This window comes from Neofelis nebulosa, chromosome 8 (genome assembly GCF_028018385.1).
Source record: "Neofelis nebulosa isolate mNeoNeb1 chromosome 8, mNeoNeb1.pri, whole genome shotgun sequence".
NCBI classification, from domain to species: Eukaryota; Metazoa; Chordata; class Mammalia; order Carnivora; family Felidae; genus Neofelis; species Neofelis nebulosa.
In genome coordinates this window covers 30,482,178-30,505,557 of record NC_080789.1, presented here as the reverse complement: position 1 = coordinate 30,505,557, position 23,380 = coordinate 30,482,178, and the positions used below count along the sequence as shown (strand labels likewise).

The 23,380-nt window shown below is 36.9% G+C and overlaps 1 protein-coding gene across 4 annotated transcripts in view; it reads right to left on the bottom strand.

Annotated features, from left to right (window-relative positions):
* Window positions 1–23,380, bottom strand: part of ATP2B1 (ATPase plasma membrane Ca2+ transporting 1) — a 129,547-nt gene that overhangs the window by 54,110 nt on the left and 52,057 nt on the right. For all 4 annotated transcript variants that reach the window (XM_058741826.1, XM_058741825.1, XM_058741823.1 and 1 more), the window contains exon 2: window positions 17,173–17,598. In XM_058741826.1, coding sequence (XP_058597809.1) covers window positions 17,173–17,380 — 208 coding nt within the window. In that variant the 5' untranslated portion in view covers window positions 17,381–17,598. The remainder of the gene's footprint in view (window positions 1–17,172; window positions 17,599–23,380) is intronic.

Below are 23,380 nucleotides of genomic sequence, written 5' to 3'. Positions count from 1 at the left end.
CCAGAGACCAGAGTGATATGACAGTTGGATGGGTTTTATATTGAAATTAAACATTTCCCTGACCTTTACTTATGATGTTTTCCCTCCCAAAATGGGGAATTATGTATTTATTTGACTTACTTACAGCATCTTGGTCACCCTAATCAGAGAAAGTCTTTGATTTTCACTCTTATTTACTAAAGAACAATGAAACATTTATCACAAGCTCTAAAATTTCTCCATTAAAATGTCTGTTATACATGGACTGATAAATGATTTGCAAGTCACCAAAAAAAAAAAAAAAAAAAAAAAAAAAAGGGAAATTATGGGATGACCTTTCTTTTGAATTTTATTTTTAGGATTTCCAGCTTGAGAAACAGGTACTGCTATTGACTGATAGCGCCCACTGTCACTGTAAGGGGAAAGGTGCATGATAGGACATAATATTTATTGCCTGGAATGTGGAATTGGAAGGTTATGAGAAAAGAGGTTAAGAGAGAGTTGGATGACATGAATTTTGCCTTTCCCTTACCCCATCAAGCAGGTCCTCCTCAAACTTAACCGTGCTGATCCAATCAAACCTAGATATATCCCAAATAGCTAAAGCGAAGTACATACACATTTATATTTTTGTGGGAGGTATGAAAACAGGCAGGAGTGACAAATGACATGTTTCTGAGTCTGCCTAAAAATATCAAAGAAGGCAAAGATATCAGAATGATACAATTTTCAATTTATCATCATAAATTTAAATTTATAATTAATTTAGTTAACATAAACTCTTTTTTTGGCAAGAGCTCATCCCAAGAGAACAGCAAAGGAGCGAGACAGGAAAACAGCAGATTACTGGGAGGCTCTTGGTTTTAGGTGTTTCGACTAGTAATCTCAGTGTGGAGGCAGGCAAAGAGTAGAAGAGAGAGAACAAAGAAAGTACGCTTTTAGAATAAACAATAAGAAATGAACACAGACATTTTAAAGTAATTATTTATTTGGTTAAAGGTATCAATGAGATTCCAGAGAATGTTTTCATTAGGAACTGTAACAAGGTCCGTCCATACTGGGCAGAAAGATTTGAGACTTCTGATGACAAAAGTCATCATCTGAAAGCTTCCACAGAGCTCCAGGCTTTGAGACAGTTCAATAGAAAGAAAGGAATGAAAGGATTGTAGTAATTGTGTCTGTGGGAAAGAGAATATGAGAGAAGAAACTTGCAAATTGTAATTTAGAATCCACAGTTTCTTCAGACTAGAGCAATGCTCCCCACTCACACCTGGCTGAAACCAGTTAACACTGGTCCATGGTTTAATTGAGGGACAGAGGAATCAATGCAGTAAGGTTTTCCACAAAACAAAATTTGTTTTAAAGGACTAAACTTTGAGATGTTCTGAGATTATGTGCTTGCCGCTTTTTAAATTTAAGTGCCCTTTCTCTTATAAAAAGATAGTAAGTTTGTTATATCTTGTATTTCAATGACCTTACTAGAAAAAATAAAAGACAACCTTCCCTAGCTGTCAGTCTCCAATCTTTTTTTCTATGAAATTTGAAGATATTGGTTTTATCAGTTTAACTCACACTTAATAGAACCTACTATTAATTACAAGTATATAACACCTAGTAGTTTTAAGTAGCACCCCTATAACTATAAAAATAATTGACCCAAACCTACATTAATTATAACGGAGGCCAACATTTTATGTTAATGCTGATAAGAAGAGCCACAGAGCTAAAGAGAGCTTAAAAGCCTATCCGAAAGGGTGCCTGGGTGGCTCAGTCAGGTAAGTGTCCAACTGTTGATTTGGGCTCAGGTCATGATCTCCTGGTTGGTGGGCTCAAGCCCTGCATCTGGCCCTGCATCCGGCAGCATCAGTGCAGAGCCTGCTTGGGATTCTCTCTTCCCCTCTCTCTGCCTCCACCTCAAAATGAACTCTAAAAAAAATGTATCTGAAGGGAATCTGGGAATTAAAAAAGCAGCCGGTCCTAAAGGTTACTGTAATTCTTCTAAACCACTACCACACATACAAGCACTCACCTAAGACACTACATCAATAAAGTCATCTGGGTTACAAACTAGAAGACCTAGATTCCAGTTCACCTACTGAAATTTTACACATGTCACTTAATGTCTGTGGCAGTTGGGGTAGAGGCATTAATATTTGTTGGTGTATCTTACAAACTTGTTTGGAAGGGCCTAAGAAGGTACAATGGATCAAAGCATATACTACAGAGTAACAGTGATTGAGCTCAGTAAGGGGATGACAAGTTATAAACTGGACATTACAGGTTTTAATTCCACTTTGGGGGAAATTAATTTCCATAAATGCAGAATAATAAACTCACATAATCTAAATATAATGAAGTTAAGAGTTTTGTAACAATAGTCTGTTCCCCACCCTATATTTACTTAACATCTACTACTTGCAGGGACTATTCTACATCCTGAAGAGTCAGTATAAACACGCTATATATTCAGCAATCTTATACTGGAGGGAAACAAAGAGATTATTAAAGTAACATAGCGAGAAGACTAGTACTATTCTAAGTGCAACAGAAACCTTTCTAAAACAGAAGGGATTTAAAGCACCATAGAGTATGGTAGTAATAATTGATCTCATTTAAATTGTTGTGTGAAGTATAAATTGAAGAGAGCAAGAGTGGAGGGAAAAGACCAGTAAGGAGGCTGTTTAAGTAGAAAGTAAGAGGTGATCGTGGCTAGTATCTGAGGTTTTTAACTGAATCTGCCAATTATCCTGTAAAAAGATCAGACAGGACTTGCTAAACGACTGGATGTGGATGAAAGAAAAAGAATGATATCTAAGTTTTTTTGTTTTTTGGGGGTTTTTTTTTGTCTATACACTTAAATGATTGGATAGTAAAGACATTCACCAAGATAGAGCAGGCCTTTGGGAATTGCAGAATTAAGTAGAAAAAGAGAGGCAAGAGTTAACAGTTTCATTTTACAGATTTACACCTGAGATGCCCATTTGTTTTTTAATGTTTATTTATTTTTGAGACAGAGAGAGACAGAGCATGAGCTGTCAGCACAGAGCCCGACACTGGGCTCGAACTCACGAGCTGCGAGATCAAGACCTGAGCCGAAGCTGGACGCTTAACCGACTGGGCCACCCAGGCGCCCCTGAGATGCCTATTTAAATAAACAAGTGTAGAGGTCTGTAGACAGCTGGCTAGCCATATTCGGAACTCAGAAGAGGTCTGCGCCAGATGATTCTGGAGTCATGGACCCAAAGAGAGCTCCCAGAAAGCAGACAAGAGAGAAGCGTTAAGGCTAGAAACTTGGAATAGTCCCCAACATTTAATGATCAGATAGGGGAAGAAAAGGCAACCCAAAGAAACGGGCAGGGGGAGGTGGCTGGCTCAAAAACAGGCTCGTGTAAAATTATGGAAGCCTACAAAAGGAGCGTTTTTTAAAAAAGATGAAGATGATGTGGATGATGACATCAAATGAGTAAGATGAAGCCAGAAAATAAGACGACTGGCTTTGGTTAGATGGAGGCCCATGCCCTTGAGAAGAAATTTTCCAGTGGAATGCTGTGAAGCAAGTCTGATTAGAAAGAACTGAAGATAGAATAAGAATTAGAAAATGGGTGGAAACTATGATTATACAACTTTTTCCACGGGTATGATGCAGCAGAGAAAAATAAAGCAGTAAAGGTGAATTAAAGTGGATAAACCCATTATGCTTTTTTAAAGATGAGTGATAGATATCAAGGCAAGTAGTTTACCAGTGGAAATAATCAAGTAGAGAAGACAACACTGATGATACAAGAGACACAGGCTAACACTGGAGTAAAGCCTCTGAAGAGGCAAGGGGAATGGAATCCAGGGTGTAGGTGTTAGCCTCCTCTAAGGGCAGGAAGAGGCTTCCATTGTTAGGAGAGAGAAGGCAAAGTTCTTGAGGGAAGGGAAATAGCCAAGCTGGTAAAACTGGTAATGAGACTACATGGTCTTAGTTTTGAAAATAGAGTAGATATGACATGAAATCATTAAGTATAACTTATGAATAAATATACTGACAACTCTTCTGCCTGGTCCCATTGGCTCAGTTGACTGTAGATTAGTGGCAATGAGGCCAAGGGCATGTGTGGCATCTGATCTCCTTATGCCCCTATTAGCTTCACAAAGAGACAATATATTTAAAAAAACCATCAAAGCACCTGTGAAAATGAATCAAGGAAACCGATTTAAAATGGAGTTCGGAAGCCATGAGGAGACAGTTCTTGGGCATGTAGCACTCCTCTCAGCTTACATGAGCAGCAGGAAGGAGGAAGATTTCCACATGCCTCAGTAACAGCAAACTTCCCACCACCTGCAGCCAGTGAGAAACCACCACAACCTGGAGCTCTTGTTCTTCTCCAATGAAGTTATTTTCAAAATGACTCACCCCATGTCCTCCCAGCACCCCATAAAAGCTAGACTCCCCTCTGTCTCTTCAGACTTACCTATGGTTTGCCACAGTCTGCTTGTCCTGAATGGCAACGCCACTGTTATTCCTGAATAAACTCATCTTCATTTAATTAAATTACCATTTGTTTCACTTAAGGTTGATTACATGGTGTCATGAAGCGGGATCAGAAGGTGCAGAACCCCTGGGGAACTAATGACTGTTTGTGGGTCCCACTTGAGCCCCTTGTCCTCTCCATTTCTGTGAGCTGTCTTTTTCCTTTTGGTTCAGTGGGTTTCCTCTTGGATTCGAATTTAGTCTCTTTGGTTCAGCTCCCTGACTATTTGCTTTTGTGAATGCACTACCCTTCTTGGTGAGCTCTCTTTTGTTTTCTGTACTTCTGCTTTGAGTAATGGGATCCGTAAAATCCAAAGAGTTAAGCAGGTCACCTGCTGGCATACCTATCTTTTTTATGTCTAAAAACTATGGTTTCAGAAGTTGTAAAATAGCTACAAAAATGGCAAAATCTTACTAAAGACAATCCAAAATCACAATGGCCATTATGAGAAATGTTCCAGTTAGACAGGATCATTTAAGAAGTGCATTTGAAAGCAAAGGAGACCCAAATCAAACAGAATGGGGCACCTATTTTTATTGGTATGCAGAAGTTTCCAAACTTCAAAATTCCAAAATAGCTTCATTGAAAGATTTGTTGTAAAAAGCTAATGAAAAAGTAAAGATATAAGAGGTACCAAAAACAAAAGGCTTTAAGACTGACATAATACTCTTACTGTGACACAATACTCCTACTGCTCCCCTCTTTCTTCCTCTGAGTACTCATTCTAGCAATTCTCTGTCTGAATTGCCTTTACACCCTGAAGAGACTATTAAATTACCTTTTAAAATAACACCGCCTGAGACTACAGGTGATTCTCTTCAGTTACTTTTCACTCCTTGGTCAAAGGCCACGCTAAAGGCCAAATGAAGTTAGGGCTATAGTTAACTAATTTCTTGAACTCAAGAGAAAATTCTCTAACAGTTTTAATAACTGGATTAACTCCAGAGATTACTGGAAACAAAAAAGGCAGAAAATAAGATGAGAGGCACTAGTCGGAGCCTGACAGAAAATTTTGTTAAGGCACTCTTCCCTCTGCTCATTGTGGATAATGTAGTTGGATCAGTGGAACAAGCTATAATGTCACTTAAGTTGCAACTCAATTCCTTGAGGAATTGACAACAAACCTTATCTTGCAAATCCTTGTGAAACTAGAAATGCAACTCTAGAGACAATTCAAAGTTTATCCATTTCTTTTTTGCCAATACCCAAACCTCCCCTACTAATCTTTAAAGGTTTGTAACTTGCATTCTTCCTTGTGCCTCTGAGATGTAAATGCTAAAGTGCAAACTTCAGGGAAGTAATTCTTACTAGAAGAAAAACAAAAGGGGGAAAGGTCCTTCAAAACTTAGCTTTAGCTATCTGGGCAGGTAGCCTTAACTAATTCCATCTACCAGAAAAGTGAGATCCAACTTTTATCATGAGTGAAATGGAAGCCTCTGTTTATGTCTGTCTGTATGTTTAAGTGTGCCTATGCATGTGTCTTGTATATATGTAGTACTGTCTACCTCCAATAGAATTACTACAATCAATTTGTAAAAGACTTCTATTTAACTGACTCAAATGTGAATTAAGTATTCATAGAAATTCTCAAAAATGTAATAGAAAGTAACCTAAATGTTTTTCAGGTTCCCCTGAGTTTGGCAAACAAAAGCTGGCCTTAAGTTTGGTTTAATTAAAATAGGCATGTCTTCAGAGTTACCAGGATTAAATAGAATGTAAACATACAACTTTTATTCTACCCGGTTTTAGTAGTCAAGTAAGTTCACGTTATCTCTGTTACAAAATCTGTCAACAAGAATAACAGCTTGGGAAGATGGTTGATTTTGTCTAAGGTCTCATGAAGTTTTTGTGGGATCTAAACATAATTGTTAAGAGCAAGTAAACTAAATAGAAGTAAGTGGGATAAAAAGGTTTTAGGTGAACTTTTCAAATAATTTCCCCAAGTCTTTTTGGGGAACCTTAAAGTTTTGCTGCATTAAATATGAGTTAAATTCATTAAATATCCAGATCATTTCCAAGTAAGATAAAATATTGCAACATAGATTACTGAACATAGGTTTTTTTGCTTCCTTTTACAGAGGAACTAAAGATACTTGAGTCTAACAGTAAACATGTTTTAGCCATGCTTAAAAATTTTCTATGAAAAAAGCATGTTTTCAGAAATCATAAAAATAATTTATAAAATCTGCCAATTCACAGAATGCTAATGTAAAGGCCAGTTCTTAATTGTTTACTTCTTAATTAAACTTGCTAAGGGTTAAGAATTCTAATTAATATGTGTGCTTAAAGCTACTAGAAATAATAAGGGAGACACCTCTATATGCAAAAAAATTATGACATGGGCTTTTGGTAAAAGAAGATATAAGGAATATAAATGCACTTTTTAGAGGGAAAATTTGTCCTAGTGAGGCTAGTTATTTAAAAAGAGAAAAGACAGGATAAAATCTGAATGTAAAACGAAAGTTGTAGGTTTGTGGAAAAGGAATCTTTGGGTATTTTAATGTACAGTCAAGCTGGTTAAGATTAAAATAAATTTATTTAAAAATGAGTTTTAATTTCAAAAGTACAGTGGTACAAAACTGGAATTTGTTCTTTTTCCTGTCAAAAGAACAATGTTTTCAGGGCCCCTGGGTGGCTCAGTAGGTTAAGTGTCTGACTCTTGGTTTCACCTAAGGTCATGATTTCGCAGTTTTGTGGGTTTGAGCCCTGTGTCAGGCTCTGCAGCGTGGAGTCTGCTTGGGATTCTCTCTCCTACTCTCTCTCTCTGCCCTTCCCCCACTCAAGCTGTCTCTCTCTCAAAATAAATAAATAAACTTTAAAAAAAAAAAAAAGAACAATGTTTTCTTACATTATTGATCTGCTCTTAAGAACAAATTGTAAACAAAGGTTTTCCTTTACTTTTAATGTAATCTTCCTAGAAAAACAAAGACTGTGTGTTTTGCTTTCATCAAGTCTTTGGTTACTTAAAAAAAAAAAAAAAAGCTGAGTCTTTTCAATATTAAAGAAGCTAAGGCTTTTTACAACTATTTAACTTTCTGTATTTTCCTGCAAAGTCTTTGTCACTTTGATTAAATGGATACCTAAAGTATTGTTTCATGGTGACATATGATCCTCTTTGACCAAAGGTCCAAATCGTTTGATATTTAAAAAAAAAAGTGTCTGTTTATTTTGGACAGAGCACAAGTGGGGGAGGGGCAGAGAAAGAGAGAGAGGAAGACCTATAATTAATCCAAAGCAGGTTCCAGGCTCTGAGCTGGCAGCACAGAGCCTAGTACAGGCTCGAACTCATGAAAGGCAAGATCATGACCTGAGCCAAAGTCGGGCACTTAACTGACTGAACCACCCAGGTGCCCTGAAATCTTTTGATATTTTTGACAAACTTCCCAAAAAATCAAATTCAAAAGGAAGTATTTTGATCTTGAACTAACTTTAGGTTTTTACAGAGGGCCCCTAGAACATAACAAAGGACTTGTTCTCCTTATAAAGAAGGATATGTTAAACTAATTAGACTTATTTGATATGTTAAATTACCTGGGAAGTATTGTTAAAAACAGGTGATGCTAAACCTTCTTAGAATAAATTTGCATGGAAATGTTATTAATGTGTCCCAATAATAGCATGAAATTTCTAAAGATCTTATATGCCTTTTTATCACATTAACATTTGTAATTCTGGTTACTGTCATAAAGGGTAAGTCACAAAATTACCGAATTTCCTTGTCAACTGCATTATAATGAACTCTCATCGGGTTTTTAACCATGGCCACTTTTAAGTGTTTTGGCCATTTACAGTTACTGTTTTACTCTGATGCTTATACAAGTGTTTCTGCAAAAGTACTTCATCTTCAAGAAGCTTCAGGAAAGGATGGTTTTCTGATAACTTTAAGACAATAAAACTGAACTTGGTAAGAATTTCCAGAACTAGTGGCAAAACTGAATGCAAGCAGAACAATTAAAAACATGGGACTAAATGAACTGAGAGGATTGTTATAATTTTTATAGCTTCTTTAGTTTAAAACATTACTGATTCTGTAATATTTTGCTTTCCCAGATTTTAGGAAACGCTTTTCTCTCTTAAGCTATCAATAATTTGGTAAGATACACCTTTGTGAATAAAGACAAAACATTTACTTTTTCTATGTGATCCCTCCAGAATTTGCAAACTCTTTGTGAGTATTCTTATTTTTATGATAATAATTCGCATAAATTCAGTAAGAATCTTTTCTCTTTATATCAGGACAGAGAAACACTGGTTGTTATTACCAAAGCTTTGACTGGAATATCGTATTTGAGAAATGTGCATAGATTCAGATAGAACCAGAGAGTTTTAAAGAACACAGTTTGACTTTACAGAGCCAATAAATAAAGCCCTCTGAAGGAAAAATCAACTTGGTACCTTGCTTACAAAATTCCAGGAAAGCAGTCTTAAAAAGAGCTTATATGGTTAATCACTTTTCTTGCTGCACTAATGCAAATAATCAAGCAATGTTTCATGCAAAGAAATTATTTTTACTATAAAAAATGAGGGTACTTGAAGAGAGAACAAATTATGTTTACCTCTTTGTCTAGATCAGATTCTAATCCTATTAACTGTCCTTGAGTTTCTGTTATATACTTGTAAATTGAACTGGATCCTGAATTCTAGCTTCCTCAAAAATCTGGCTACAACTCTCCAAAGTAACATTTCCAATTTTCTCCCACCCTTTTGATTTGGAATCAGTTTCAACAAAGACTGCCCCAAGAATCTAGTTGGAAAGGACTATACCAGGTCCTCCTCACCACCCAGATGGCAGCCAGACTTCAGGGACTTAAACCTTGAATATGTATCTCACAGATGAAAAACGCTCCACCTGACATTTGGCCCTACACAGATAGAGACCTCTGAATCAAACTGACTAGAAAAAGAAGTAGCTGACATAGAGGATGACTACTTACTCACCCTGATGCTTAATCAAGACTTCATCTCAAACATGAAACTTCTGTCTTTCCCTTTATTTTTTCAACTCTGGCACTGGCCTGGAAAGATAACATCTTCATCTGTTTCTCCCAGGCCTTTGTTAAGGAGGGTAACTTTTGCCTTTCAGACTGTTGGATTTGTCATTTAAAACTCTTATCTATCTATTAACAGTGCCACCTTAGTGAGAGTGATTCATACCCCAACAGGATTTATGTTTATCTGGGGTGGTTATCATTCATTCACCTTGGGCCTATACAGCTAGCATATAGCAAAGCAAGGTCTCTTAAACTACCCCTAACTTTTCACAAACCAACTCAAGCACCTTCCTTAGTTGAATCCCCTGCACTGTCAAATCAGAAAGGACCTACCAGGAGGTTTTATGATTCAGGGTTCACTTCTGTTAGCAGGGCCATACTTCCCTGGTTAGGAGTAAATGTGAACAGGAATATAGGGAGAAATCTCTCCTTAACTCTTAGAGATACTGCAGAATCAGTGCCAAGACAACACCGGCCCAAAAAAGAGCCTTAGACTCTTTGACCAAAGTTGATAATAGGTCAGTCCTTGACTAGCTTTTAGCTGAGCAAGGAGGTGTCTGCACTGTGGCCAACACCACCTGCTGCACCTGGATTAACACTTCTGGGGAAGTTAAAACTCAGTTACATAAGATCATTGAGCAACCCACTTGGCTTAAAAAGGAAGTTGACCAGCCAACCTGGAATTTCCTAGTCAGCACTAGGAGATTTGGTGGCGGCAGTAGGACCAAAGGAGATTTCCAACAGCTCTGGGGACAAAGAGAAATACAGGCGTGGTACCTGCAAACCCTTTTTTGAGTTTAGTCTTTCCTGCTGTTTCCGAAGGCCATGAAAATAATATAGCAAACAGAATGTTAGCCCAATGCCTTGAGATGATCTCCAAGGTTTCTAAGCTTAATAAGATATAAATTTATGCATGGGAAATGCCTGACAGCTCCTCCTGCTATTTGCCCTGTTACTCAAAAGTGGCATCCATGGTTTCCACTTTCTACCCATTCCTCCTCCCCCCACTAAAACCCCCATGTGAGACATGACTCCTGGGAAAGGCCCTTCCAAGCACCAATTGACAAATAGAGAAAAATATTTCAATCAAAATGAATGATCTGATGCTTGATCAGTGATGCTTTCTGAGAAACATCTTAATCAAAAGGGGGAAAAGTGAAAACAAATCAAGGAAATCTGATTTAAAATGCAGTTGGGAAGCCATGAAGGGAGAGTTCCCATGCACACAGTGCTCATCTCAGCTTACATGAGCAGCAGGAAGGAGGAAGGTTTCCACATGCCTCAGTAATAGCAAACTGCTCACCACTTACAGCCAGTGAGAAACCACCACAATCTTAAATTCTTCTTCTCTAATACAATTATGTTCAGAACAACCCTCTTTAATTTCCTCCCAGAGCCTCGTACTGTCTTCCTCAGACTTATCTACAGTTTGCCATAATTTGCTTGTCCTGAATTACAATTCCCCTGCTATTCCTGAATAAACTCATCTTTGTTTAATTAAATTACCACTTGTTTTATTTAAGGTTAACAATCTCAGAATTATGTTTTTGTTTTTTTTTTTTTTTTCCCTAGGTCTTAGCAACTGAGTGTGAGTGGGTGAAAGTTTCCTGTCAAAGTCTAGGCCACTTAAAAGACATATGTAATTGGAATGCCTGGGTGGTTCAGTTGGTTAAGCATCCGACTCTCGATTTTGGCTCAGGTCATGATCTCAAAGTTCACGGGTTTGAGCTCTGTGTCATGCTCTACTTGCTTTGGATTCTCTCTCTTCTCCTCTCTCTCTCAAAAATAAACAAACATTTTAGGAGGAAAAAAAAAAGATGTATATAATGATTTCATTAGAAAAGGGAAAAAGAGAGTATGCTTTCAGAAAGTAAAGCCTGGAAAGGTTGAGAAAATAAGATGCCTAAAACGAATCAGGCTTCTAGGCTGAAGGCTTGGGGTAAAAACGTGGACTGGAGCTACAAGAAACACCAGAATCCAGATGACATGTGAAGTCTTAGATGTGCATGGCATCATCCAAGGAGAGTATACAAAGAGGAGTGTGCACAGATAAATGGAAACCTGAGGCCCACCAACATCTAAAGGAAAACACAGAAGGCTGATACATGACCGGCCAAATAGGAAGAAAGAAAACCCTAAGAATCTAATATTAAGAAAACCAGAACAGAATGGTTTGAAAAGGAAATATAAAGGTGCTTGGTTAGCTCAGTTAGAAGAGCATGCAACTCTTGGGGTGCCTGGGTGGCTCAGTAGGTTAATAAGCATCTGACTCTTGATGTTAGCTCAGGTCATGAACTCACAGTCATGAGATCAAGCCCCGTGTGGGGCTCTGCAATGACAGCGTACAGCCTGCTTGGGATTCTCTCTCCCTCTTTCTCTGTCCCTCCCCTGCTCATTCTGTCAAATAAATAAACCTTAAAAAAAAAAAAAAAGAACAACATGCAACTCTTGATGTTGGGGTAGTGAGTTTGAGTCCCATGTTGGGTGTAGAGATTACTAAAAAAATAAAAAATAAAAAAATAAAATAAAAAGGAAGTCTATCGCACTCAGAAAAGTGAACTTAAAACAACTCTAATATTATACTACTTCAGGCTCTATCAAGTACAACTTTAAGAAATAATATATATGCAACAAAGTTAGAGAAGTAGTGTTACAATTACCTTCAAAAAATTCATAAGCAATGAAAACTAGTGAGCTGAGCAGGTATTCAATTAAATGCATAATTCTCTATTACAGCAGCAATAAATTTCCAGGACAAGGTCATGCAGGATTATCAATATCAAACCCTTGTTGGTAACTCTGTACAAGTATTAAAATATGCGTGGCTGGCATACCATGGCGATGGGAATCCTTCCTGAGTGCCTGAAAGAGCTGTGCCAACCTGTATAACCAAGCACATCCATCAGAGCATCAGAGGATTCTTGCAGTAGCCTATAAGTCAACAATGATTCATGCTGGGCAACCGGATGATTTTTTTTTTAGAGTTAAAATATATTTCCATGTGTGAATGTTAGTTTTCTGGTATTACATCATGAAGACCTGGTCAAAAGCACACCATTTCTAACAGTCTTACCTCTAGGAGTGTGAACATAAACTGCCAGCATTATGGAAACATTAGTCAGCCAGAGACAATTACTGTTGACTTTACCTTGCTTTCTACCACACACCTCTTTTGTTTCTTTCTACCACTGTTTCCTTTTCTTATTCCCTTTGCTTTTTTTTCTCTCTTATACCTAATTTTAGCAACTACTTCAGAAACTTAGTGTCTCATTTACTTTCTTGCCTCTTTACAACGCTATGGAGCCATCCATGTCTCCTACAAAATACCACTCAGTACCTGTCTTTAATCTGTATACATTCATTGTTACCCTTTATTTAACGTGGTACTACTGAATGATAAACATGCTACCAGGGCTAGAGACCTGCGTTCCAGAAATCTCTTTATTAGACAGTCTCCTCTACCATCCAATATAAAATATAACATAGATAACATAGGAACACATTAAAATGGAAAAGATACCGAAAGCTAGGTTAAAAGTAAAAGGATCAATAAATGGGATTTACAACAGGAATAAGAAAATCAATACAGGAAAACAATAAAGATAATGAAAAAAACTACAGGGATAATTGCATGTAGTTAGGATGTTGTAAGAAGGTAATTCTGTCATAAAAGTATATTTAGATTCTGACGACTCTTAAGAGAGGTGCTTTCTCTAATAGACAAAGCAGAAATATGAGGTGACAAGTCTTTATTTCAGTTAACCTTGAAATTTATACTTCCAATTCTTTTAAGAGTAGAGATGGCTACATTTTTAATATGAAAATCACATCTGGCTCAAAACACTTCCTATTGATCAGTACACATTAAGAATGTCTCAAATCCAGTTAAAGGAGTACTCTGCTGGAAGACGAGCAGTAAATTAGCAGGCCAAATGAGGAAGCACACAGATACAACTTCCTGAACAGGGCATATTTTAAAAAGACTGACTGAGCAACAGAACCTTTATTAAACTCAAAATTGTTTTCACTATAAAACTCCTGCCAACAAAAAATACTATTTGAGAAGACAGAACACAGGTACCTCTTAATATTGTCAACTCTTTTGCAAGTTGTATGAGCTGAACTTTCATAACAGGCGATATAATATAGTGGTTAAAAGCATGTAGCTAGAATGTCAAGGTTTGAATCCCTGCTCTGGCACCTTAAGAGCTGTGAGACTTTGAGTAAGCCGATTAACCTTTTTGTGTTGTGGATTCTTTGGCTGTAAAAAAAGGTAAGGCTGTTGTGAGGATAAAGTGAATTAATATTTGTAAGTGCTAACAACAACCTACTGGGAACAAAAAAGCATTACCTATGTATTATTTTTGTTGTAACTGCTCTTAAGAAATGTCTTAAGCTGTTCCTCCTCCAGATTTTATAGCAATCTAATACCCACATCCCCAATATTTCTGATTTTCCTTTTCCACTCACTTTTCTCTTAAGCAGACATCAATAATACACTATGCATTTCATCTAGCTGTCTTGTAAATTTGTCTCCCCCTTGTAAAAATAAGTCAGGGATTGTTTTATTGACGAATATATCTACCCAGCCAAGAAAAGTACCTACCACAGAGCAGGCAGAATATCCCAGCAATTCTAAGGTGCACATATTCTTACACTGTGTTAACACTGATGAGATTGGGATGTAACTTAATTACACACTTATAATTATCTTACGATTAAAACTGCCAACACTAATTCTTTCTTTAGAGGGAATAAACACCATATGGCACTTAACAACCTAGATCTGATGAAAGACTATATGTATCAATGAATGAATTAATGAATGAAAGAATTAAAGAAACAAACTTCAGTTTTCCTAACCAAACTTCATGTTCTTTAAAAAATTATTTTAATCTCACTTTCCCTCACGATAAGCAGCTTATATTAACAAAAGAGTACTTATTGTCTGGATCATTTTCTTGGGCAAACCCCTGGCTGATTACCCCTGATGATGACTTATTTACTATCATTTGCCTAGTTGATCAGTGACAAAATGTTCATTAGCTTTCTTAATAAATTATTTCTAAATTAAACTAAAACTGTTCCTCTGGAAACAATATTCTTATGACGGCTGGTGCTGTTTTTATTTAATCTTACAACTGTAAACACAAATATAATGCTTAAAATGGTTTGTTCATATTCTTTAAAAGAATCTTTCAAAAGGACAAACTGTTTATATACAACCAGTAAAGACAAAAGTTTGTACAAATTTTAACAAAAATTCACAATACTAGGAAGAAGATGAGCAAGAATTTTCTAAGAATAAAAGAGGGAAATAGATTTCATATATTTATTTCATAGCACAAAGCAGCAACAACGAACATCAAATTTTGAGTGTTCAAGTGAATTATTTCTAGTAATTACCCACAGCTTGCATCATATTGTAAGAAAGATACATAACCATCTCCTCCCCAAATTTCAAAACTATTGTACTAAATGCAAAATTTTTCAGTTAACTTAATAAACTTCACTAAACTAAAATCAATGTAAGGAGTACAGCCTAAAATAACAAAAAAGAATACAAAAAATAAACAAAAGAAAGTGCAATACAAACTAATGAGAATCACGTCTATTAAAAATGAGAACAGACCATGTTGGGGTGTTAAGTTATTAGAAGACAAGATTTTTGATTAACTGGTTGAAGGATGTGTAGTTAGGTAATGAAACTGAAGTTCATTATCACCTTTTATGAACAAACTATGTAATTATATTGAGGATTTTTTATAATGTTTCCTATTAATTTGGTGATTATGAACCATCCAACAATTAGGTTTTAGGTTAAATGGATAAAGTACATATAGTTGAATTAATGAATATACTGAGAACAGCACATCAATATACAATTCTCTAAACAGGATATAAAGTTAGCTAATATTTCAAAATGGGTTTGAATAACGAACAAGCTACAAATTTTGTTAAATTACTATCTGTTACAGTCCATGGGTTTGTTCCTGAATCCTAGAATTTACATCAACAACAGGGATCCCAGCTACCTTAAAATGGTACAGCATATTAAGGTATAACTAAGAAGCTCATGTTTCTAAGTAGTTCTGACTTAAGGAAAAGATCCAGAAGATACGAAGACTTAACAGGTCTTACAGAAAAAAGAACATACTCCAAGTGATCAAGGAAGCCCTTTCCAGACATGTGTGAATGATGTGTGAATGCTGATACTGGATTCGTCAAGATCATGCTACTTCAGAAAAATTAATTACCTACCACTTCTTTAAAACAATTAGGAATTTAAACAGCAATTCAAATGTGTATATATATGTATTTTATAGATATATAGGGTTAAAGAAATTTTTAATGAAATTTAAAATTAAAAAAAATTTTAAAACAATTTTGGAAGTAACTTTTTGCTATTACTTTTAATTTTGTGACAGTATGGCATGACATAAGATGTTTCAAAAAAAAAATATTCAAGAAAAACATTTCTGGGGGCACCTGGCTGGCTCAGTTGCAAGAGCATGAGACTCCTGATCTCAGGGTTCTGAGTTCAAGCCCCATGTTGGGTGTAGAGATTACTTAAAAATAAATAAATGAACTTAAAGAAAGAAAAACATTTTTGCATAATTTCCCTGGAACTGGCTTTGGAATGTGTACTAGTCTACTTTAACTTTTACATTAATAACTGCCCATCCTTACTAAAATAAAGTACAATCATCAACATTCAGCATATCTCTCTCCTTTGTTTGTAAACAGGAAATGCCTTTCTGAAACTTTCTAAACCTTAATTTTCTCTTCAACATGATGAATGTATAAAAGGTCATCTATCTCAAACTGTTTCAAAGACCATAATGCAATAAAGTCATAACTTTTCCTTTCTTGATTCTCAAGAAGAAACTTACTACAAATTGAGAATTATGAAAGCAAAGACTTCCTTGAAACAGGCAAACTGAACATAATTCTAAGACTGAAAATTAGTTTTCATTAAAGAAAATGTCTGCTACGTAAAAAACTGGCATCTAATCTTTAGGATCTTCTGAACTAATTACTAAAGTTTAGGGTAAAAACAAATTGGTCAGCTACTGGCAGTGACAACTATTTTAAGCCACCTTATAAAATGAAAGATAAGTGAGGATTTATTTTCACTGAATCCCCTGGGTGGGTGGGTGGGGGGGGGGGAATTCCATCCTCTATAATTCCAGCAGAAAGGCAAACTTGTTATTGTAAACAAGCAGCAATAACATGCACACTAGTACAAGTATTTCCTCCCACCAACCTAAAATATATAAATTAGGTGCGCCTAGGTGGCTTAGTTGGTTAAGCGTCAGACTTCAGCTCAGGTCATGATCTCACAGTTCGTGAGTTCGAGCCCCACATTGGGCTCTGTGCTGACAGCTCAGAGCCTGGAGCCTAACTCAGAAACTGTGTCTCCCCCTCTCTCTCTGCCCCTCCCCCACTCGTGTTCTGTCTCTCTCAAAAATGAATAAACGTTAAAAAAATATATATATATAAATTAATTTGCAACATTATTTCTTGATCTAAAGTTCTGTTAATTGCACAATCTGATAACTGACTCATCTTAATGTCACTAAAATTATGATATAATCACACAATAACCAAGACAATATAAACATGTTTACAAATTTATAGTACTCTTCATACAAAGAACTAAAAACAAACATAACACAACTCACCTTCATTGGGAGATGTTTTCAACCTGCTGCAAATTCCATAGACATCTCCATAGCTTTCCTGTATTTTTCGTAATGCATCTGTAGACCTGAGCTCCATGAGAGCCCGCAGCTCCGCGAGCGTAATTCCAAAGTCTCCATCATGATTAGCTTCCTTCAAAGAGTTTTTTACTCCACTATATGCAACTGAGTTGTTTGCCATGTCGCCCATTACAAGTATTATTTATTAGGAGGAAAATGTTTCCCAAAAGACTCTAATTTTCACTTGATGTATTTCCAAGTTGAAAATTTTTTAAATATGAAAATCTTTCTTAAACCAAACACTCATTGTAGGACTTTCTAGAGCAGCATCAGCAGCATTTCCCAGAGAAGTATCTTGACCTTTGGCCCATGACTAGTTTCTTCATATCAATCATGAGATGTACATATCTGTAAGAAAATATTTAAAAGTTAATAAAATCTATCTTTTACAGCATTATGCATATAAGCATATTTTCTAAATGTCATCAGGTAACTAATGAAAAACATCATAAAAATATTTTTAACTGTGGTCTCATGGGTGTCAAGTTTTTGCATGACAAAAGATCAAAGTATAACCACTAAATAAAATTGTATTTCAAGATATTAGATCCCATCGTTATTAAATGAAACTGCATTTCACATGACTGAATTTTATGTTTCCATTCAGTATTATGGTTATTAATAGTTATCATTAAGCACTTACATTCCAAGCACTATTTCTTTAAGTTCATTCCATTTAATCATCACAATGTAATCCCACGAGGTGTTATTAACTCCTTATTCTACTGAGAAGAGTAAGCCTCAGAGAATTTGAGGAGTTTCTGCACACCTAACAAATGCCTAAAACAGATGAGCTGTGATGTCTCCAACCCATGTTCCTTCTAATACACGGACCATTCTCTCCAAACCTTTCATACAAAATAGACCTTGAAAGGGCACAAAGCACAACAAACACCCCACTGTGCTTTCCTGCAATTTTCCTTGGCCACTCTGTGACACCACCATCTTTTGTCTTCCTAAAACTATCTTCCACCATCATTTGTCACATGTCACCATCTCCATTCTTCCCTTGACCCGCCATCCAAAGAAATGCTCTACCCATGAGTCACTCTTTATTATTACTCTGTTTTTTTTTGCTGGCCTTTAGTATTATCTAAAATTACCGTGTTTGTTTGTCAGGTTTGCCCATTAGTACATCCTGGGAATCGAGAACAGTGCCAGGCACATGGCAGACATTCAGTAAGTGTTTAAGCAATAAATGGATGCATTATGGGGCACCTGGGTGGCTCAGCTGGTTAAGTGTCTCACTTTAGCTCAGGTCATGATCTCATAGTTTGTGAGTTCGGGCCCTGTGTCGGGCTGTGTGCTGACAGGCCCAGAGCCTGGACCCTGCTTCAGATTCTGTGTCTTCCTCTCTCTCTGCTCCTCCCCAACTCATGCTCTCTCTCTCAAAAATAAACATTAAAAAAACTTAAAAAATAAATGGATGCATTACTTAAATTTTCCTCATAATAATTTCAAGTTCTCCTTGTACTCTAAACTACCCAAAGATGAGTGTTCAACTTTTAATCTCCATCCATGTCCTTTAATCACCTCAACCTTAACATGACCAACAATGGATTCATCTTATTCCCTAAATAGGTAACTCCCTTCCTCAGTCACCATTATTCTAATCACCTGGGCTTGGAATCCTAAGTCATTTGATTCCATTCACTTCAGCTTCAATCAGTCACTGAGTTAATTCTTCCTTTGAAAAACCCGTTTTACATAACCTTTTTCTTTCTCATCATCAAGTCCCTCCTCCACAAATTATAGTCACTACCCCGTAAGTTCTCTCTCATTCTAATATTCCTTTTATCCAACGGCATGCTCTTTGCTGCCACCTTTTTTTTTTTTTTTTTTTGAAAGTAGGCTTCATACCCAGTGCAGAGCCCAATGAGAAGCCCAATGCAGGGCTTGAACTCACAACTGTGAGATCAAGACCTGAGCTGAGATCAAGAGTCAGACACATAACTAAGCCACCCAGGTGCCCCAACTGCTACAGTTAGTTTTTGAAACAGTTTTCATGCCATTATATCTAAACTTACAGGGTGAAAATACAGCTCTACTGCTTATGCCTGTTTGGCACTCAAACCTAAGCTTTATTTTATCTATTCAGTCTCTCTCCCTCCCCAAGTACCCACTCTTCAATATTTAATAAATAAGATGTTCAGTGATTGGGAACTAGAAAAGATTACTGGCAAGCACAATTAATCTTCATTTATTAAGCTGTTATGAGAATGTTTGTAATGGTATGTGGTTCTCATAGTTCAATATGCATCCAGATGCCTGGGCCTCAACTCCACAGTTTAGATTCAGTAGGATTAGGGTAGGCTCCATCATTTGCTTTTTTTTTTTTTTTTTAATATTTTTTAAAGTTTATTGTATTTATTTTGAGAGAGAGACAGAGAGACAGAGACAGAGAATCCCAGGCAGAGCTTGAACTCAGGAACTGTGAGATCATGACCTGAGCCGAAATCAAGAGTCAGATGCTTAACTGACTGAGCCACACAGGTGTCCCTTCAACATTTGCCTTTCTAACAATTCCTAGGTGATACAGATGCTGTCAGTCCACGCAGCACACTGTGAGAACCAGTGGACAGGAGAATGGGTTAAAAACTTTGAAATTCATACCAGCTGGTTGAGGAAAATTTCCTTGCCTTGGGTTAAATGTGCAAGAATGTGATAACTATAGATTCTATAAGACAAATTCTTTCATTGCCTGCTTCCTCCCACTTCACAAATCCTCTGTTTGCCCAATTATTACCAATTTTACTCATCTCCTAGGAAAAGTGGTTCCCTCCTACTCACACATCAATTATTATAATAACTCAACTCCAAAATCTAGAGAGGGTGGTTATTTGATAATATCCCTGAGTTTCCAACCCAAATTTGCTGGCATCTGAATTATTATGCTAATCCTAAATAAATTATTATTTGTTCAAGAGATAAATTCCTAACGAAGTCTCTGTGTTGGAGGCATCTATGTCATCAGTCCTCTGGTTTCCTCCACAAAGAGGAATTTTCCTCAACAGTGGCTTCCTACCCCATCAATTACCACTGAGGTAAAACAAGCTGCCTGACAGATTTTCCAAAAGTAACTAGGCAGATGTGGTTTCTTCACCTTTCTGCCTTCTTTTGGAAGCCAGATGTCTGCAGAACTCATACACATCGGTCTGAGTTAGTAGGGTAGGGACAGACCCCCCGGTTAAAAAAAAACTACTACTGTTCAAAGTTGCTGGGGTGGGGTAAATAACTGTGCCTGTAGTTTGGGGTTCAACATTAGAGCTTCCCTGTTGTCACACAAAAAACAAATCCTCCATTTCAGCTTCTGTCAATATTAAAACTAATATTTTTACTCCTCTGTGTCAGTCGTTGCCTTTGCTCTTGACAGAATGCAAAAACGGGAGAAATGAGTGTTAAAGGGTTCTGTTCCATTTTTCAACAATAAGGGGACATATCAGAGCTAGGATCTGAATTTCTGTTTGTGACTCAAAAGCCATGCTCCCTTCCCTACAATGCCTCTACTTTAGGTCTTCACATTTATTAGATTCAAATAGAAATTGTCATTGGTCAAAAAACAGCCAAATGTACCAGTTTATATAATAAAATCAGAATTCAAGACACTACAGTGGGTATTTGTTATTTGCCAGCTCAGCATCCTTTCCCCCACTTTTCAGCAATAGTCCCACTTTTGTTTAGGGATCTGCCCTTCCCCGACTCTCAGTGTAGTCTCATGAGGTTCCATCCCACATCCAAACATTCCCCTGGCCATAATAACTGGTTCAGGAATGCTCATATGACCCAACAAAGGCCAAGAGGGCAAGGAGGCTTCTGCTGTGACTCTGGGGCAGAGACTTGTCTCTTCTTACTGAACTTAAATCTGACATGGCAAAAACCTCTGTGACTGGATCCAAAAGGGAAGGAAAGACAGAGAGGGAGGAAAGGAGAGAGGAAAGGAATGTGCCTGGCAGTGCTGGATCACTTGAGCCCCTTGGTCAATCCATGTCTCAAATCTGTTCTATCCCTGGATTTTTTTTAGTAATTTGTCAGTAAGTTCCCTACCGAGGTTGAATTTTCTATCACTCTGCAAACCACATAGCTTTGTTAAATACATGATTACCAATTATATCCAGTCCCCCTACTGTTTAAAGAAGTCCAGGCAAAAGCACCAAATGCAAAATGAGCCACTTTCCAAAAGAGGGCAATTTGTAACCACCTACAAGTTATATCATCAGGATGTTGTGTATTTCGGGATCTACTATAGCCTTCTCCACTACTTTCCTTTCTATCCACTTTCATTCCTCCATTCACTGAACTAGCGGACAAAAGTGCTTAGAACAATAAAGTTTTGTTGTTTATTCACTACAAAATGACAAGAGGGGGCACACTATTTGAGATCATGATACAACAGAAAGTAGATCTGTTTTGCTTTTCTGTGTTGTCTAAAAGATTCTGATCTTCCATTTGAAAAATTTACGAAGAAATCCTGTTATGTGGAAGCTGAGGCCCTAACAAGGGGGATTTTTAAAGAAAACACACAGCTACTCTATGGGGGCCTACTGGCCTCCATAACCTATCCCTAATCCCCAGATGACCTCTCTAGCCAAATGACTATTGGTAGTCTTTGAGGGATTATGAAAAAAGACAGAGGTAGTTTAAGACTGGAGTTAGGCAAAAACAGTTACAGTCTTCAAAAAGCAGGATAAGATGGAATCCAAATGACACATGAGCTTTACTATGAATAAGCAGGGCCCTCAAAAGACCAAAACATGACTTGAGGTCCTAGCAATGAGTGGAGCTCATAATTAATCACTAATTGCAATTTCAATTCCTTCTTTCACAAGAACACTTAACTTACAGAGATCATGAAATGGTTGTATGGACGTTATCTAGACTCAACAATGAAAACCACAAAGACTGCATATCAGAAAAACTCAAAGAAAAACAGGCAAACAGTTAAGTAAATTGTGGGATGAAATATGAAGCTGGAGCTTCATTTCAGAGCTCTAAAAAGGATTATTATTATTATTATTATATTATATTATATTATTACGTAGCAACATGAAATTCTTGCAGACCAAGTATAAAATATGTGCTCCTGAAGTGTATTAGAACAAAGATGGACAACCTGGAAGACATTACTGGGTTCCTCATTCGTGACTTCTAAACTATTGTTGGTGATTTACAAACACAGTATTTCTGTTTCTCCAGTCTATAGATGGCTTGAAGCTAGGTGAGCCAGCAAATGTTTGATGACAGAATCAGGATCCAGAAAGACAGGTAGGAATGAGAAGATATATTTAATTGTTACAAAATGCACTAACTTGATGTTAGTTAACACGAGGTAAGTGCTTCCACTGGGCCCCAAAGCGAGTATGTTCTTAGGCAGCAATGACAGGACTCTAACATCAATAAAGTTAGGAAACAGACTTATTCTGCTTTGCCTTGGACATACACACCAATAATATTACTGGCTCATCTATAAAATATAGATACAAAAACAGTACCCATCTCTTTAAATGTGTTAATATATGGAAAACTATTTGAACTTAGCCTGGAACACAGTTAATGGTAAACACGTTAGCTATTTTTATTGTTAAGAATGTTTGCAGATATATTCTACAGAGAATATCCCCGCTCTCCTCAAATGAGAAGGGCTGCTGAGCCATTTCAGATGAGGAATGTTTGAAGGAATAAGATTTCTAAACCTAAAGGAAAAGATTCTATTTTTTTAATTAAAAAAATTTTTTTAAACATTTATTCATTTTTGAGAGACAGAGACAGTGTGAGAGGGGGAGGGGCAGAGAGAGGGAGACACAGAATCTGAAGCAGGCTCCAGGCTCCGAGCTGTCAGCACAGAGCCTGATGCGGGGCTCGAACCCACGAACCGTGAGATCATGACCTGAGCCAAAGTTGGACACTTAACCAACTGAGTCACCAAGGAGCCCCAGGAAAAGAGGATTCTGATGATAGTCCAATATAGAAGAAACTCTGTTATACAGATAAAACATATGGTGACTCAATGTATCAAAAAGACTGATGAATGACAGAAAGAGAGGCACCAACTTTTATTTGTATTATACATAACAGGCCCACTAGACTTTGCACTGGTATGGTATGAACAATAATAATCATAAACAATCTTTAA